The sequence below is a fragment of the Chaetura pelagica genome, unplaced genomic scaffold, assembly GCF_000747805.2.
Source record: "Chaetura pelagica isolate M959 unplaced genomic scaffold, ChaPel_1.0 scaffold39, whole genome shotgun sequence".
Lineage (NCBI taxonomy): Eukaryota > Metazoa > Chordata > Aves > Apodiformes > Apodidae > Chaetura > Chaetura pelagica.
The window spans coordinates 2,841,704-2,862,013 of NW_009954614.1; the positions used below are offsets into that span (position 1 = coordinate 2,841,704).

Consider the following 20,310-nt stretch of genomic DNA (forward strand, 5'->3'; position numbering starts at 1 on the left):
GGTTGTTGTGGCCCAAGTGCAGGACCCAGCACTTGGCCTTGTTGAAGCCCAGACCATTAACATTAGCTCAACGATCCAATCTATCCAAGTCTCTCTGTAGAGCCTCCCTATCCTCATGCAGATCAACACTCCTGCCTAGCTTGGTGTCATCTGCAAACTTAATTTGTCCTTACCAAGATCATCAATAAAGATGATAAATGGAAACGGCCCCAACACTGAGCCCTGAGGACACCACTTGTGACTGGCTGCAGCTGGATTTGACTCCACTGACCACAGCTCTTTGGGCCCAACTGTCCAGCCAGTGCTTGATCCAACAGATCATGTGCTCACCCAGGCCATGAGCAGCCAGTTTTTTAATGAGAGTTCTATGGGGAACCGTGTCAAATGCTTTTTGGAGGTCCAGATAGACAACATCCACAGCCTTTCCCTCGTCCAATAGTTGGGTCAGCAGGTTATAAAAGGAGATCAGATTTGTCAGGCAGGACCTGCCTTTCATAAACCCATGCTGACTGGGCCTGATCCCCTGGTTATTCTCTATAAGTCTTCTAATAAGACTCAAGATGATCTGCTCCATGACCTTCCCTGGTATTGAGGTCAGACTGACAGGTTTATAATTTCCCAGATCCTGCTAAACTGTGAAACCTAAACTGGGCAGATCTGCAATTCTAAGACCTACTAAACAGTTGCTCCTCATCTCTATGCTGTATGCTGTTGCAGCAGGAGATGATAAGGGCAGCTGATTCCCCAGAGGTCTGAGCAAGGCTATCCTCCCATTCTATCCACAAGACAGTAAGCTAGGTCGGGCTTTTCCTTACGACTGCATTGTTGATCTGAAATACAGGATGTGGGCATTCATGATGCATGTGGTTTGAGCAACAGAATACCTGCAAGGAACAGCTTGATGATGAAACATAAGATGGGGTAAACACATTCTAGCTTTAGCCTCATTCTGCTTTTCCCTTTTGGAAAAGAATTGCTCTGCAGCAGCTATCAGTATCATTAGTATCACCACAGTCACAACCTGGCTTCATTCTTTTTCCATTTTCATCTCAAATGTAATTTTGAAGCTTGTGAAACTTGCTCTGGGATACAAGAGAAATGTACCTGGAAGTAAGCATTTTAATAAATAAATAAATAAATAAATCAGTAAAGACATCAACTGAACCTCCATTTTAATTATTACATTTTAACTAGTATTTTCCTAATGGTATCATATAAAGCCTATCTACAGTATTACATGTTCTATGTAGGATATTTTTTGTATGTCAAGTAAAAGCACAACACTTGTATAGTTTTTTTACTGCCTTCAGAAAGGACTAAAAAATAAAGGTGTCTAGAGGAAAATCTAATACCTGGGAGGATTAATGGATTAATTGCTTCTCTCTCTCTCTCTTTTTTTTTTTTTTTTTTTTTGTCTTTTTTTTTTTGTTAATAGAGTTGAACATCTTTGGCATATGAAAAAAAAAAATTCCCTCATTTTTTGTGAAGATTATGAAAATGTGGTTATTAGCTGTAGACAAAGTACAAGATTCATCTGACCAAAATTAAAAATAGATAGAAAATTTGATATAAATGTCTGTATTTAGATATCTGTACTTGGTATCCCTAAGTACAGAGGTAGCTATACAAAAGCTTGGGAGTATGATTTTGACATTGGAAGCAAAAGGCCAGTCCAAGTGCCACATAGCACTTGTAGTTCATGCTGCTGGTTTTTCTAGCTCTGTTTTTTTTCCTAACACTAAGAACAATAAATTTTTGCATATTTTTACTGCAATTTTTTTCACAATGAGATCAACCAGCCATTGGAATAACCTCCACAGGGATGTGGTATGTTCCCCAACACTGGACTCTTCTAAGACTCAGCTGGACAGGGTGGTGGGCCATCTTTTCTAGATGGTGCTTTTGCCATGAAAGGTTGGACCATATGATCCTTGAGGTCCCTTCCAACCTGTCATTCTACGATACCTTATGATATCCTATATCTGACTGAACCATCATGAAAAAATATTATCAAAGCAAGAAATGGCTTACAATGGATTTTTGTGAGTTACCTACAGAGTTATCTGATTCAACCCACATATGACTTCAGAAGTACAAGTGTAAACAGAAGATGAACTGCATTGAGCACCATATGAGACTAACTGGACAGATCTCAGGTGTCTTGGTCTCAAGCAGGGTAAAAGCATGATCTAGATGCTGAGTTGCTCAGCCCAGTCCAGATTTGAAAGGAGGCATTGCTTTATAATGGTACAGGCATATAATACAAAAAATAACATTATTTATGAACATTCAATGATGACAGACTAAACTCAGAAGATGTTTTCCAAACAGAAATTTTGGACTAAAATGCCTGACCTTACCTAAATCCGACTACGAGTTCTTGCATGAAGCAATTCCATAAAGTCACTAAATCATCATAAAGTAATGCCAGGGAGAATTCAGTCCTATATGCCTTTTTTGGCCTGTAATCTGCACCTTTTCTAGACCAAAATGTTATTGCACTCTCATTTTCAAGACCATTCTAAAGCTGTGTATCACCACTCCATATAACACTATATATAAATCTTTTTACCAGTATGTCAGCATTTTATAAAATTGATTCTTATTTACTTAATATTAGGCAACTGGATTATTTATGTACCTTTAAGAGTAAGTATCTAACAGCTTAGCTGAAAAGATACTGTTTTAAACAGTGAAGACTATTTAAATAGTACATTTCTGCAGATGTATCTTTTAAAAATATTTATGGCAGAGAAGTTAATTTCCAACCAAAACACTCTATATTCTTAAAGCAGGCTACATCTTTTCCAATTCTGGTAGAAACAGACAGCCAATTTCCACATATCATTAAATTTCAAATTCCCCTGTAAATGACAGCTAAAGCACCCAGAAAGTTCAGTATGTATTCTCTGAAACTAGTTAATGTAGAAGATTTTCATGAAACATTTGCTATTCTGTCATCAGTTCAATGATGTAAAGAATGACTGACTAAACCTGCACTCTTTTCAGGCTGACTGAAAAATAAAATAAAAACCAAAAAACCCAATCTCACAGCTGAAATTCTTATTGAAAACTAAAATAAATGAGCAAATAAAATGTTAATCCTCTATAGACACTTCATAAAGACAGACTTCTAAGGTGTTTCTATACTAGAAATTATTTTCCATCCCAGGACGAGACAAAACCAGCAGATTTCTGCAGCTGAAGACTGCAATCACAGCAGAATAAGGAAAATAATAAAGCATATTACTTGTTAAATCACTTACACTGGTTTTCCTTTGGATTCACAAGTCAAAATTATAGATTGTCCTTCTTCAGGCCATGAATTGGAAGAAATGATTTTAACTAAAGGTGTATCTAGGAAGAAAAAGAATAGACATCTTGTTGATAAACACAAAAAAGATTTATTACCTAAGAGTACATTCTTCTCTATTTACAACAGACTACATCATATATTTAATTTACATTTGGAGGTGCTTCATCTGGAGCTTTGTGCAATTTCTGTTGTCTTCAGGAAGACAATAGAAATGACCAATGGAACTAAATCAGTAACTTTTTATATCCCAAGGAAACATAAATAGAAAACACGTGTATACTCAGAGCAAATAACTGTTTTCTCTCTGTACTCAATGCAAATACTCCATACGACTATTCCAAGGTCTGATATCTAATAACAAAATAAAAAATATTGAGGATGAATAACAAATACTCTGTGCAATGGTTTCTTTGCCTGATTATAGGTTGATATGATGGAATGATGCCATTAGAGGAATGAGCGCAATAATATACATTTGAATAAGAACACTTTTATTGTTGCAGAAGCTGGAAACTCATAAGGAATCTACAATGGGTTTTCAGATAAAATACCTTGTTACAAGCATTTTACAAGATATTATTTCTGATATGCAATATTGTTGTGCCTAAAACAGAACATTATTTTTTAAAATATGAGTTTCAAAGAGACTGTTTTAAATATCTGAAAGAGCACTACCTAAAGTAGTCTGCAATCTGTCCTAAAAATGTAAAATATTTCTATACATTGCAATTAAACATATAATTTTAATTGTAAAAAGACAGACAATATAGCTACTGTCAATTAATGCAGAATGAAATATTTGCAGTTGGTCTTTTAAGTTTAAAAAAAAAAAATTGCCAGGTTGCCTGAAAGGATATAATCTCATAATCAAAACATTTCACGTGAGTTAGAGGGGTACATCTTACAAGGAAAAAATGTTTATACAAAACATTTATTTCCTTAGGAAAAGGAAAAAAAAGAGTTCATAGTCATAGTGATAAAAATGTTCAGACTCAACAAGAAAAACATAAATTCTTATTTCCTCCCCATTTTCCTAATACAAAGCACACACCTTTATCTATAGCACAATAAATACTTCAACCTGCAAATCTGGGGTATCTAACTTTTGTCCCATCCAATTTACAATTCCTATTTTCATTAGCAGGGAGGTAGCAGTGACACCACAGATATCCTATAATCAAGCAAATGTGAGAGAGCATGACAACATGACCCTGCAAAATGAAATGGAAAAAAATTATATGCTGTAACAATAGAATTTCTTACTGAGATGCTAAACACTAAGTGGCATATAAACAATTAAAAATATCAATGGCATTTTTCTAACTTTGATTTTTATTTTTGGCATATCATAATGCATCGGGATGGCAGAAGAAAAGAAAAGGGGAAGTCTTAGTGTAGACTTGTCATAATTCCACTGAAAGCATTGCCAACAACATTTAGCTTTCAATAAAGCCTCGTTAACCTTATACCAGTAGCAAATCTGTTCCACAAGTCTAGATTTTTAAGGACCCTGCAAATCATTATGCAGGTGACTAATCCTTTGGAGGTCGTGCTGGCATTGCTTAATTTTTAGCACATGCTTAAGGCACTGACCTTAAGTGCCTTAATAAATCAGGGCATCAAGTCCTTCTGTGATTTCCATCATGCTATTAAAGATGAATAAATTACTCTCTTGACCATATTGAACGAGAGGAACACATCAGTATCAGATTGTAATACATGAAGACTTTATCCAGGGAGGCAACTAATGCAATGAGATCAAGAGGTTTCCAGAGAAATATGAGACGCAGCTAAAATTTGATGGAAGTAGTCATGATAGACATAGGTGAAGAAAGAAATTAAAAGCTCATCTAGCTAGCATTACTGGCTTAAATATTTAAGAAATTATCAGCATTCTACACATTATTATAAATGACCCACATAAAACAGCAGAAGGGACTTCAGACAATTAAGATTTCATTTGCATGGATCAATGCAGTGTTGTCTGCCCCAAACTGAAATTCCCATTCCTAGTTTATTTAATGCTCCAGACAGCTTTCTGTTCTCCACACACTTATAAACAGAACTTATTATCACAGAATAAGAAAGGTCTTATATTTATGTTCCACTCCCTCGTGCTCAATTCATTCCTTTGTGGTTTTTCCCTATTAATTCACTTGTCCAGTAACTAGTTGTTTCTTTAAAAGAGGAAATGCAAGTATTTATTCAATATATAGTTTAGGGAAGCTCACAATTGACAATTTTGGTATTTTAGTAACAGTCCTTTTTCAAAAACTAGTTGATATTCCATTTTGGGTTCTTCATTCTCAATGTTACAGTTTCCACTTTATTTTCCTGCTTTGCTCGAATTCTCTCCAGAATTCAAGTGTACACTTATGAGGGGAAAACTTCTCCAACAAACTTGTCCTTCACTTTCACATTCACACCAATATTTAAAATGAGAATATTATCTTTAAAATAATTGCATCAAAACTAACCCAAATACGTTATTTTAACAAAGACAGTAAAAGCTCATTGACTGATATTTTTCCAGAACACAAAATGATGTTAAAAAATAATACCTCCTGCTAGGACTGTGCATTTTAGAAGAATTTGACAAGTATAAATGTACTCTATAAATACTGTAAGCTTTAACCTGTCACACTCAGAAATATTAATCATAACAAGTGGAACATCACCTAATCTCCAGCAAACATCATCACCACTAGAAAGCAAAATCCAAAGAAAGAAAAACAAATCAAGAACAGTAATACTGTAGGAGAGATTGATTTATTTTCTGATATCCTCACCAGCTTGTTATAAGTAATGTAGACAGTAAAAAACCCCTCTACTTTTATAAACAAAAAAAACAACAGGAGTAAGATCAAGGCTTTTGGCTCAGATCATTTGTTGTTCCTACTTTGAAGTCAGTAGAAGTACAGAAATTTACATCAGTTAAACTTACCAGAACTATAATAATGAGCATCCTTTCTTAGGATTTGACTTGGTACTGTCATAGTAATAAAATACTGTAGATCAGCATTTCAATAAGAATTCTAATAAACAAGGGGTTGGTGACTAAAATTTCTTTACAATACCTACAAACAAGCCCTTAACCTGAGTTCCAAGGACACTACAGAAAAGATGAACATTCCAAAAAGAAGAATAATTGTGAAAATCCAGTTGAAAAAAACCCACAATAGTGGTTTATGTGAGTCTAGGTAATACAGGAAGCCTTCACAGTTAAACATTCCGTTTTCAATACTCAGTGACTTATTTATTTACATGCACCTCTATCAGCATGAGAGCTGTTTGCTTTTTAGCTGTTTGGTCTTTAGCTTGAATAACAAAGCACTTATGAGCTGAAATTGACTGCTAGCACAAATCTGAACTGAGATTCAAACACATCTTCAGACACATAACAAGATACCTTCTACCTCCTATGTGCCAAGAATCTGCCTTTTTCTTGGAAATTAAAGCTAAGAAGTGGTTACAGATTAAAACTATGGCATGGTTTGTTGGTTCATTTTTTTCATGTATATATATCCTTTCCACTTCCAGCAGACCAAAGGCAAAAGTTCCACCGAGTGATTCTATTTCATCCATCTTTCTAGAATTTGGGTACATATTATTGCACAAGACCAGGGAAGCCATTTCAAAGCTTTAGGAAGATTTATCTATTTTTGATAGGTTAGTAGAATCTTTATTCAGCAACATACAAAATCAGTGAATGCATGTGGAAAATTGATTTCAGTTTACACCAGTAATTAATGTTATCTGATATATGAAGAAATTAAACACTTCAGCACATGATTTTTGTTGTACTCTTAGCAATAACAACTGGCAACATTAATAACTTGTGGCACTGCTTTACTGATTGATTTAATCTCTTTGAAGCTATTTAAAATTAAAGCTGTTTCTTATCAGTCACCAGACCTTTGCTGTTAATCAGATCTTCAATGTTAAAAGGTATGTGGTGGTTTTTTTTCAAATTCACTTGCTATTTTTACATTGCTTGAAGTAAGAAAGATTCCATTACGCATTTATATTATTAATCCACCAAGCTCCTAAAAGGCTACATGCAGGGTTAAATTTCTTAATAGAAATTTCTTCACATAGATTTCCTAATGTAAAGTAATCACATGGGAGCTGCTGGAAGATTCCCATATGATAAGTTATGTTAAACTGTATGCATAAAGCCTTGACAACCACAATGTAAAATCAGAAACCAAATTAATAAAAGAAAATTTGCTTAAGATCATAAAGCAGGTCACAAACAGAATCAGAAAATAAATACTAGATTCTTCTTAGTCCCAGACACTAAAAAAGTAATCTGATTTCTTTTTCCTGTGTAACTTCAGAAGTCCTCTGTCCCTTCAGTTTGTAGCACACTGAATTACCAAAGCTTCTGTGTATATTTTTAAATGAAATTCCCAGCTACTGGTTGAGTAACTGTATCAAAATAAGACCCCTATGCATCCTAGGGCATTAATTATTAAAAAGTGCATGGGAATTACCAGAATTCATAAGAAAAATAATTTTGTGAGACAAAAGGATGTTATTAGGGTGATATTATGATTACATCATGTTATCTTACCAAATAATCTATCCCTAATGTAAAAAATCTTCAGTTAATGTTATTACAATCTTACAAACAAGAAATAAGACCACCTCTTGGGCAGATGTCAGGGTGGCTGAAGTACATACATTTTGTTGAGACTTTTAAGAAATAACTATTGGAAGTAGTAGACTACTCTGATGTAGAAACACTAGTCATCTCAAAGTCAGTAGAACTCAAATAAAGCTGGAAATGCATCTATCCAAAGATGCGTGCATCAGTCTTTTCTCCAGAGAACTGAGAGGTGTATATATATATATATATGTTTAGCTGTAATATAAACAATACTTGCCACAAGACTGCACTGCACATTTTTTTACAAGGCAAATCTCTGTGTTGCTCAAATCTTAGCCTTTGTTGGGATTCCAGGGAAATGAGGACTAACAGAAAAAGTCTCCGCAGTTGTCCTCTGCAAAAATTTACATTGGAATATCGTATGAGATGTGGAGATCCAAATTGGCTTATCACTTTCAAGCTCTCTGCAGAATTATAGAAATATTTTTTTTTAAATAAATGCAATAACTTAATATGAAATTTAAACTCGGCTTCACAAATATCTTCCTCTGTGGCTAAAATTTCAGGAAGCAGAATGGAATAAAAACACCTCCTTCCTTTTCCTTATAGAGACGGTGTTATTAATCCCTGAAGAAGGGTCCTGTACTTCAGCATTCTACATTTTAGAGGGCTGTTACACCCAAAAGTCTTAAGAAGCCATTTCAATGCTCCCTCACTTAAAGGCAATTTGATTTTTATGAGAAGTCGTAATGAGCACACCAAGACTAGTTCTTTAGACAGAGCCTGTGCAACTATTTATGAGACAAAGATATTCCTTACTCCACTGAGTACTGAAGTATTCACATAAAGTAGATCAGATCCAGCAAAATACTTATTTGACAGTAATTCACTGAATAGAACATTCAACTCTTCGGAGTCTGTGGATTAAGAGTTTGGTCTGACTTTGAGTGCAAGAAGTTGTGTGCTGACCTCCCATGATATATAGGAAGTCTACCATGTATTCTAGGATCTCCCTTCCACTCTAGTTTTGAACTAAGATTAAGTTTGAATCTGAAAAAGCTTTTTTCCTACCTATGTCCTAGTTTGGATAAATGGGATTTTCTGACACACTAAAAAAGAACAGGTAGTAGAAAATTTTTAATCCATTCAACATTATAAATTAGAACTCCACAACTAACTAACTCACTACTGTGCAAATCATCCCTATTTACATTCAGTAAACACATAACATGGAATATACCAGTCAACTTAGATTTTAAAAAGTTTTCTAAAGTTAATTAGGATATTAATAGAAAGAAAACCCTATAAAACTTTAATGATGTTCCCTACATATATCCTAGAATGCTTAACTGAATGTTCTGTCAACACCCAGCATCAAATGCCTTTAGTACATCCATTCTAGGACTTTACATGTAAAAAAATTACTAAAAGGTTTTCAAAGGCCTTTGAGTTAGAGAACTTCAAGTATCCTTCTTACTTGTTAAAGATGTCAACAGTTGTAATGCTTAAGCAATTTCAATAATTTAAAAAAAAAACCCACAATTAAACATCACTAAATGTAACCACAATGCCAGAAGAATATATTAGATATTTTACTAATAACAGCTCAAACTTAAGAAGGCCTTTTCCAAACTGGCAACAGCTATATATTCAGCTACTGCATTTGTATTTGCACTTTTTTTTTTCATATGAATTGCAGTGGCCCTTCAAGTTTTTTGGGTTTTAAATGTGTTTAATGCATGATGTGGGTTCTACAAAGTTTCAATGACAATCTCCTGTAGTATTAACCATTCACAGTTTTGCATGCTATGCAGTGATTTTGCAAAACTTTTAGATCTTCTTTTTGTACCTGTTGACCATGTTTTTGTCATGATCAAAGCAATCCAACTAAAAATATAAAATAAGTTATTTTCTGTTTAAATAATAATCAGTACATAAAGTACTCATGTACTAAAGGTTGGTTCACATAATTCTAAGGAAATGGGTGACAGTATCAAGAAGAAATCACATTTCTTTTGGCTTCCACTGTTGTCCCTTCATCAGAAAACATATTTTTTGGTCTGTAGGATATTCAAAGATCTGGCATAGAAAAAAAATGTCCCATTTGGTGAAGTGATTTATAAGGCTCAATATATATAAACTATATAGAGAAAGATTAATCTTTTGGATTATTTTAGTTTATGAGTCTTTGGGGTTCAAAAAGAAAAATCCATGGGTGAGGGTCTTTCCTCCATGGCACACATCAGTGTGATATAGGCTGTCTAAACCTCCCTTTCTTAAAACACAAGGGATTCTCAGCTTTTTTTATTTTTCTCAATGTCCCACTTAGTCTTTCAAATTCAAACTAGTACCACAAAGAGATAGACCTAGTGAAAATAGTAGAAAGAAGAGGAAGCACAGCTGTTTAAATATGTTTGGCTGTTACAAACAAAAAATTACACCTCTATACAATATAATATTATAACAAACCTTAATAAACCTTCAAAACAACACCCTCTCATCTGATTAGTTTCCATGCAACCAAATCACCATGTGCCTAGTTCAAAATCCGGGTAAACACAATCCTGTCCCTACTCATGTTTTAGGTAATTGAAAACAGCTCATTAACACCATTTGACCCTAGGCCTCCATTCAAATACTTAGATTCTGATGCATGTATTCTTTGAAGGCAATTCTCTGTAGCTTGTGCTATGAACATCTCTCCACCTGCAGCAAGAAGCTGAGTTTGTTGTAATGAATTCTGTGATCCTTGTTGGATTTTCTATTTGAGTGCAAATTATTTCAACAGGAAAGACACTGATACAGGCAGGGACAAATATATCAGCTGCTGGGTTGGTCAGAGGAAGCGAGTGCTCATAATACATCAGGATGTGCTACAAGTGTTATTCAAATCTCTCCTTCTAAAAACATTGATATGAACTTCTTATTTTATCTTTTAGGACAATCACTAGATGTTTTTTATTACCTTTTGTGACTAGAAGTTTTCTTTTATACACTGTGATTTTAAAAGGCTTAAAAGTACTGCTAGTAAGAAAAGGCTTTGTTTAACAATGTAATTCTGCACTGGATCAAATAATACGAAATGCTGGACCCATTCAGGAAGAGAGCTATGATTGTGTGACAGAGCAGTTCTTCCTGCTGTGCTCAGTGAGCTTCCCATGAATGCCAAGTTTTACCTTCATGGACACTAAGCAATACAAGTGTCCTGTTTTCACTGGAATAGACTTATAGAATCAATTTTCTGTTCAGCGAAGCTGCGTTTTTGAGAAGACTGCAGCACCTGATCCCATGAGAACAAAGTTGATAAAACACCTCATTTCAGTTCATGACTAGCCATTGTATGCAGGTTTCCATAGTGATCAAGGCCTTCAGCAGTTTTGAGTTAGCCAGGTGCTATAGCAAGGAGGATCAAATACCAGGGAAGCTGACCCAAGTTGGCCAACAGAAGTATTCCATAGCATAAAAATCACTCTCCCTGTAAACTGGGAAATTTGCTGGGGATGGGGCTCTTCCTCAATGGCTGCCGTTCCTGGAGGATCTTGCTGGTCCTTCTGCTTGCTAGGCCTACTTTCCCATTTGTTGTAACTATCATGCTTTCACTGGAGCTGTAGTGCTCACAGTATTTGATGAATATTATTTTGTGTATTTTAAATTTATATTAGTGTCGGCATTAGTTTTAAATACTATTTTATTCACTCTGTTTCTATTTCAATCTGAGGGTCTTGTTTCTTTTTCCTGATTACCCTTCCCAAGTGGGGAGGTGTTACTGGATGACAAAACAACTGACTAAATGAAAACAACAAGGAATGTGTCTTATTAAGTTCCTGCCAGTTCAGAAAACACTCATTGGAGCTTCAGGCAGTCCACAGAACAAAATACATTGGCTCTTCCTATGGTGTAGCATGCATATCATGGCTGCCAAATCATTTAGCAGAGGTACTGGAATGAGGTTTCTCTCCTTCTCTAGATGAAATTTTATTGGGATTTCTAGGAATAACAGGAAGAGTTTCATGTTCTCAGCCATCTGGTTGTGCTTTGTTGCTATATATGAAATGCTACTTTGGTTGGCTAGGGAGGCTCATTTCACTCTTCTCTCGCCATAACTTGATGTATTATTTTTTACAAGCGTCCCAAGAGCAATGGATCATAAGATCACTATCCTCTTCACAAAATTAGGTAGGTTTCTTTCCCTGAAGGTTGTTGTTCTAAGCTGTCTGCATAGCCAGCAATTCCCACCTCCCAGGAAAACTCAAAAATCTCTTTTGTCACCAAAAGGGACAGAACTGTATTCCCCCTCAGCTTCCTGCTGCTACCCATTGACTGATCCCAGACCAGTTTAAGTTCTGATGTAATCATACCACTGTGTGCAGCAGCATCTCCTGTCTGGATCTATAATACTCAGGTGTACTCTGCCATTTGTAATTAATTTATTTACCTTGTTCAATTTTTTGCACACTAACCACCATTTCCTCTTTGGCCCAGAGTCCACATCAGTAGGATTCATTCATCACAACACACTTTTCTTCTTACACATTCAGCTAAATTATGAGCTACCAACAGCATGTCTTTATTTCATAGTTTTATTTTATGACCACAAACCTTCTGAATATTGAAAAGCTTCCATAAATTTCACTGATAATTTATTGTGGCAGTGAACAACAACAGTTCTGGTGCTCTCATTTTTAAAAATGTTATAAAAATCTAACAGTCCAATAATAAAAGCTTATTGCTATCTAGTAATAAATGACTGCCAGATTATAAGATTTTTGAAGTATTTCTTCAGAGACTAATTCATTTATTTTCTATCTGGTTTTGTCTGGGTTTTTTTGTGTTGAGGGTTTTTTTCTTTTTTTTTTTTTTTTCTTCTTTTCAAAAAGCGCTTGTGAAATCTATTTATGTCACAGCCTTCTACATTTTGCATCATGCTTTTTCTTTCTTATTTTCTTGGAACCTTTCCATCCTTTCCAGATGCAAAGATAAAATAAGCAGATACCATTGAAAATGATGACGTATCTACTTTCTAGATTAATTAGTACTGGAGTAGGACAGTTTAAGGCTTGGTTTTTTTTTTCCAGAAACCGCGAAAATTTTTATATATGGATGGAAATTACAAAACTCCTTGACAATTCTGTATTCCTCTGCAACTTTATCCCATAAAAAAACCCCCAAAACAACAAACAACAAAACCCTAAGTAATTAAGCTTAGGAAAAAAAAGAGTTTTAAAGTAAATTCCAAAGAAAAACTACTCTGCTATGTACAAAAATAAATATTCATATTGGATAGTCCAAATGAGGTCTGAAAGAGGAGAGAGAAGTATTCTAATCAGCTCTGTGAAAGTGCTCAACGTTTTTAATAGCTTTTACACTTACAAGCTGCGTGCATCCTACAGCTGTTAACTTCATCAACTTACCCTGAGAGATGCAGTAAGTTTGATACTCTGCTTCAGAATATAATGAACTACTCATTGCTTAAACCCATGAGAGAAAAACTCAGTATTATGTATGTCACAAAATATTTAATTATTAGCATTTGTGGGTGAGACAATCTAGATCTTCTTTTCAAAAAGCATGCTTGTGAAATCTATTTATGTCACAGCCTTCTACATTTTGCATCATGCTTTTTCTTTCTTATTTTCTTGGAACCTTTCCATCCTTTCCAGATGCAAAGATAAAATAAGCAGATACCATTGAAAATGATGACGTATCTACTTTCTAGATTAATTAGTACTGGAGTAGGACAGTTTAAGGCTTGGTTTTTTTTTTCCAGAAACCGCGAAAATTTTTATATATGGATGGAAATTACAAAACTCCTTGACAATTCTGTATTCCTCTGCAACTTTATCCCATAAAAAAAACCCCAAAACAACAAACAACAAAACCCTAAGTAATTAAGCTTAGGAAAAAAAAGAGTTTTAAAGTAAATTCCAAAGAAAAACTACTCTGCTATGTACAAAAATAAATATTCATATTGGATAGTCCAAATGAGGTCTGAAAGAGGAGAGAGAAGTATTCTAATCAGCTCTGTGAAAGTGCTCAACGTTTTTAATAGCTTTTACACTTACAAGCTGCGTGCATCCTACAGCTGTTAACTTCATCAACTTACCCTGAGAGATGCAGTAAGTTTGATACTCTGCTTCAGAATATAATGAACTACTCATTGCTTAAACCCATGAGAGAAAAACTCAGTATTATGTATGTCACAAAATATTTAATTATTAGCATTTGTGGGTGAGACAATCTAGATCAAAAGGTTGTATCATGGCAATGGTATTGAATTGCAATAAGTGCATTCAACAATACTGTAAAATTAATCTTTACAATATTTTTTAAATAGTTCACACAGAATGAACTTTGGCTGGAAGAGACCTCCAAGCTCATCCAGTCCTTAGACCTAACACCACAAGCTCACCACTAAACCACGTTCCTAAGCACCAGGTCTACATGTCTCCAGAGGTGGTGACTCTACCACTGCCCTGGGCAAACTATTCTAATGCTTGACAACCTTTCAGTGAAGAAATGCTTCCTAATATCTAACCTAAACCTGCCCTGGTGCAGCTTGCATCCATTTCTTCTGGTCCTAAAAGGTTTGATAAAGGTGAATACTTGGCATCATATCCACATGAATATTTCTATACTTTCTTTTTGCACTCCTTTAAAAACTACATTACTGTCAAACAGGACCTGAAACAGTATATGGCTCCTTTGCTATGTGAGGTTCTTTGATGAACATTATGTCATCCTTTATCTCATCTCTTTTAATTTAGTTTAAAACTATGTTGGGAAAAAAAAAAAAAAAAACGTTCCTAAGCACCAGGTCTACATGTCTCCAGAGGTGGTGACTCTACCACTGCCCTGGGCAAACTATTCTAATGCTTGACAACCTTTCAGTGAAGAAATGCTTCCTAATATCTAACCTAAACCTGCCCTGGTGCAGCTTGCATCCATTTCTTCTGGTCCTAAAAGGTTTGATAAAGGTGAATACTTGGCATCATATCCACATGAATATTTCTATACTTTCTTTTTGCACTCCTTTAAAAACTACATTACTGTCAAACAGGACCTGAAACAGTATATGGCTCCTTTGCTATGTGAGGTTCTTTGATGAACATTATGTCATCCTTTATCTCATCTCTTTTATTTAATTTAGAAAACTATGTTGGGAAAAAAAAAAAAAAAAGTATTAACAGTTTGTATCAGAAGAGCATAAAAACACTCCCCTGGATGCAAAACAGCAAGCCAAATTCCAATGTGGGGAAAAGAAAGTTTGATCAGTGAAATATTCCCTCCTGACACTCATAATTCATAAGTGCCTTAATTCAAGCACCAACCTTGCCGGAAACCCTTTAGGTTACTAATTCTGTGAACACTGATTATCTGGTACTTTGTTAAATATACTAGTTGTACCTGTTTCAACATCTCACCTGTCAGTCATAAAAGACTGCTTCATCATAATTTCTAAAAAGAAAAAAAAAAAAACAACAAAAAAACAAAACAACAAACAATTAAATTGTGACAGTACATAATATGTGGCTTGGGGTTTGAGGAAGGTGAAAGAAAAGATGGAGGTATGCTACCAAAGCTCCACTGTTCCTCTCAGCTCCATTCAAAATGTGTTAAAACCTTACCCTTCCTTTGTCATTTACTATGTTAATTGATCATTCTTACCTACTTTGTGCTTGTTCTTAAGACTGGCAGAGATAAATGTGAGCATATCGTAGCATATCTTGGTAGACTCTGCTGAATTAAGTGGCAGACAGAGTGGCACTGTCACCACAGTTCTAAATGTTTGCCACTTCATGAAGACAGTGAGTACTAGATACAGCTATTCCCTTTTACATGATTTTGCAGAATGGGTCACTTGTGTCTCTATCCATTAAGTACTATCCACACAGGAATAATAGTAGAAATAATATTTTCTTTGGCAACTCAGTTCTGTTTTCTTCAGTGAATGCAAGCCAATGAAGCTTAGTTTTACAACTTTTATCTTGCTTAATTATTTCTGTCATGCCACTGCTTCAGTCTAAACCATCTCCAATATGCCGGTCTCTGCAGATATGTAAACCTCTCTTTTTCATTTAACATCTCCATTGACTTACACTGTGCTCTCTCAAACTTATTTGTATTTTATTTAATTTTTGCCATGTCACCTAAAAGGAGTAAAAAGAAAAAAAGCAAGAGGAAAAAAAGTCTTCTGGCTAAATCACAAATATTATCAACAAATGACTAGCTCTGAGTCTGTGCATGACCCTTCAACGTAGTTTTATGTTCTGTATCTTCACTTGCTTTAGCTTAAGGCCTTCAGTCTTCTGGTATGTCTGACTAAAATTATATTGAATATGGTTTGAGAATTACAGCACATCCAAAACTGCTGAAGGAGGAAAGAAGAGCTCTGGATGCTCAGCATATCCAAATACTCTCTCAAGCCTTTCTCTGACATTCATATCAGATATTGGACACAATCAAAGTTCAATCAATATAAAAATAACTAAGCAGTAGTATCAGGGCATGAAAATTTAACTAATTTCTTACAAATATAAATGACACTTTCAACCTTCTGCTACATATCTCTAACACAGATAATCTAATATATTCACATTATATCCATGTAGGCATTCATCTCATCAAATACAATGCAGAGAAAGTATTGTTTAAATCCCTTTTATAGTAAATGATTGTTACATAGATTATGAGCTTCAAAAAACATCAGTCAGTCTTGGGGATACTGCTGCTGGGTTGTCTGTACTAGATCATTATTTCTGGAACTTACCTCCTTATGTAGAGAAAGCTTTATAATTCCAGGAAATTGTCTGCGCTGCCTTTTTTACTCTATTACACTAGTTTTGTGGTCTTTTCAAGTAGATGAAATAAATTCTTCTCTTTCTTATGTCCACCTAAGAATATCTTACAGTGGTTTGACTGCCTCACTGTGAGGATTTCTAGTGATGACAGTGGTACATGGCCAGCTGTGAGCAAATTAAATATACAACCTCAAATACCTACAGCAAGCTCTGAAAGGTTCTGTTCCCAGCCTCCCCTCCAGACAGTAAACAGTTGCTATCCCACTAGTGCTCATTAATTTGGAAATGTCACCACATTGACGAAAGCTAGCATCTCCACATGGTAAAGCACTGAGCAGTTCAAACATGTATTTCAAATAGGTTTGGGGATGACTTTGCTGTGTTCCATTTACCAGTGTAGCCATGCCTTCCCTCTTTTCAGTCCTTTTACCATAGGTTGTCTTTATTATGCCTAAGGGCTTACTCTTCTGTAATGGAATTACAATGATTTTATATTTATTTCCTAAAAATCCTACTTTTAATATTACACAGTCCCTCACAAATTTCCTTGGAAACCTTCTTGAGCCGTCTCTTAAACACAAGTAAATGGAATAACCTGCTCACACCACATTTTAAAGTTTCTATGCAGAATAGAGAATCGACTCTGTGGATTTTCCTACAAATTATTTTAGAGATAAATAAATTAGATTAGATTATATTTCAGTTGTAAACCATATTTGAATTTAAGCCTCCAGATGGGAAAGGTCAGGATTGTACATTAACACTTTGAACTAGGTATCCCCTTCGAAAGATGAAAGTTTTTAAATAATTTTGCATTTAAATAATTGATTTATTTTTTTTCATCCATAATTAACCTAATTGATCTCATTTAAATGTGCAAACTGTGGCGCTGAACTTTCATGTTCACAGACATCATTCTTTACTGTTTACAGTAACCTTTATGTTTTGTTTATTTCAAGCATTCACTGATACGAAAAACTTACACAAGAAAATTTTAGTTATTAGCATGGTGTTTGCATAACTATTGAGCTAAATAATTAAACAGAATAACTTTTTATTTACTTTTTTTCAATATGTAAAAGTGTACAGGTACTGAACCTCTATCTTTTAATTTGCATTCTTATCACTACTATTTTAAAATGCATCTTACACTGGTAAATATGGAAATATCCCTCCTTTAATGAAGACAGTTGAAAAGCTGGTCACCAAAGTATTGAAATAACATTGAGATATATTTACTATTATTCATATTACAAATTAATAAAAACAACAAACAAAACTGTTTGGGGAAAACACTAACAGAGTATCTTAACACCGGTCTTGGGTGGAAACCTGAATGTATATAAAGGGTAAAGTTATCTCACAATAGAATAAAGAATCAACTGAAGATCTTGAAATTCTCTCATTCTCATGGTCATGGCAATCCAGCAGAACTTCATTGAAAGAGAAAAGAAGGAACACCACTCAGATAGTTGACCTCTAAATGATGGGAGCACCAGTTGCAAGACCCCATTACCTCTCTGTCAGATTCAGGTAGCCATTTAACAAATCATCTAGCTTTTCCTCATGAGCTTCTAATGGATTTAAATGGCTGGTAGATTTTCACTTAAGTCAAGGAAATCCTTGCTTGCTTAGGCTTACAGGGATAGTCTACGATCAGAGTGGGAGATTTTGAGAGAGATCAAGGTCCTGTCTGTAAATCACACAGAAGGCCTCTTGCTTTTTAAGCAGGAAAAAGTGCCTTTAATCAATAAGACCATCTCAGTTGTGAGATAAAGGTTGGACAGAGAAACCCACCTGGAAAGATGAGATGTAATAACCCAAGGTCCAGGCCTCTTGTTCTGTAGAGCTAGAGTATGTTTGAAAACAATGTGGCTACAGCCCAGCCCAGGTGATCAAGATTCTGGTATCTTAAGCTAGCCAGGTACTAACTTCTATTAACTCAGGATGGGAAGGATACATCATTGTTAAGGATAAAAGACACATGTACAAAATATGCCTGGGAAAGGCCAATGCTGGGGCAAAATACAACACTCCGGAGTTTGAAGCAAAGAGATTGTTCTTACAGCACACACAGTCCTGACAAATCACAAAAAAAAACCCCACAACTGTTCTGGGTTTGCCTTTTGTGGCCTATTATTCATATTTGGCTTTGTCAGGTATGCTTAGTGGAAGGACTGATAAGAGGTGACAGTCTGATAATAACTCAGTGACTTCCAAAAGGTTGAGTCTAGGTAGCTATATGATGACGACAGCAGACTTGTTTCCTCAAAAAAAGAACACGTATCCTACATTTGTCTTGTTCTCAGACCTGAGTTGAAGAACTCTTAAGAATAAAGCATTAAAACCCACAAAAACATTAGGAATCTATCTGTTTTGAACAAAACAATTCTGTTTCCTCAACGGGAAATTTCCTTTGTCTTTTGTTATGAACAGTATGCAATAGAATGTGCAGCTGCATCTGGGCCATCATGTTACTCTTTGAAGAAGGCTTAAGCTTGAGTTATCAGCCACCTTCCACAACTTTTATGTCTCTGAGGTGTCACAGTTCCCAAACACTCAAATCATTCTAAGATAAAATTTTTATAGCAAGAGAGCAAATAATGCTAATTTGGGATAGAGAACTGCACAGTCATGGATGTGCAAATCTCAAACAAGTTCTTTATCTCATGGCCCTAAAGAACTGTGCTCTTGGGAAATCCACATCTTTTCACTGTATCAGAATTTATAATAGAATTGTGTGCTTAAGCTCATTGACTAAAGATATAGTTAGATAAACATTTTCTCTCACGGCAAAGTCAAAACAACTTTCAGTTCTTACAAATGCTCCAGCTGTTTTCACTCTTGACTCAATGTACAGTCTATCTGTATCTATTTGAGCTGGCTCAATAGTCTGGGGGCCTGTTAAAAAAATAAATGAAAAGCTGAAAGGCTGTGACACCTCATTATCCTAGTTAGTAAACCATTTCCTGACTCTGGGGATGCATCTCTTGACAGACTGTCCATAAAAAGATTAAGGCAGTGTGTAATCACAACTAAGAAGTGTCCAATCTTGTATGCTTTTTCATGGGTACACATCTGCCCCTTCTGAGCTACAAAAAGACAAGAAGTCCATGGTTCAGATAAACAGTAACCTTAAGCAGCCACCTAAGATTTAAAAGGTAACTAATTAATTAGAATTAAACATTAAGGTTTAAGGAAGACACATTTTTTTCTCTGAACACTGTTCTGATATGTAGCTGATAGTGTTTTAGGTATTCCCCATAGACAAAGGGTCTAACAGTTAACTATGCATGACCTTTTTTTCTTTTTTTCTTTAAAAAAAAAATAACGCCTTATTTCACAGGAATTGATATTATATATTACATTTCATATATTATATTTTCATATATTCATGTACACACACAGACATATTATATATTTAATGTATTTTCACCTTTTTTTAATTCAGAATGTGTAATTGTAGGAACTATGTTCCAACAAAAACATGCAACCAGCCAAGTAAAAATATTGGGCTAAACTCTCTTAGTGAGCAACCTGTAATGTAGCTTTTTATTAAAATTACTCTGCTTTATACCAGCAGG

At 35.0% G+C, this 20,310-nt stretch overlaps 1 protein-coding gene across 1 annotated transcript in view; it reads right to left on the minus strand.

Moving 5' to 3' along the window:
* Positions 1-20,310, minus strand: part of CADM2 (cell adhesion molecule 2) — a gene marked incomplete at its 5' end in the record, with an annotated part of 191,978 nt that overhangs the window by 102,385 nt on the left and 69,283 nt on the right. Inside the window, one exon of the mRNA XM_010005524.1 lies at positions 3,267-3,357. Coding sequence (XP_010003826.1) covers positions 3,267-3,357 — 91 coding nt within the window. The remainder of the gene's footprint in view (positions 1-3,266; positions 3,358-20,310) is intronic.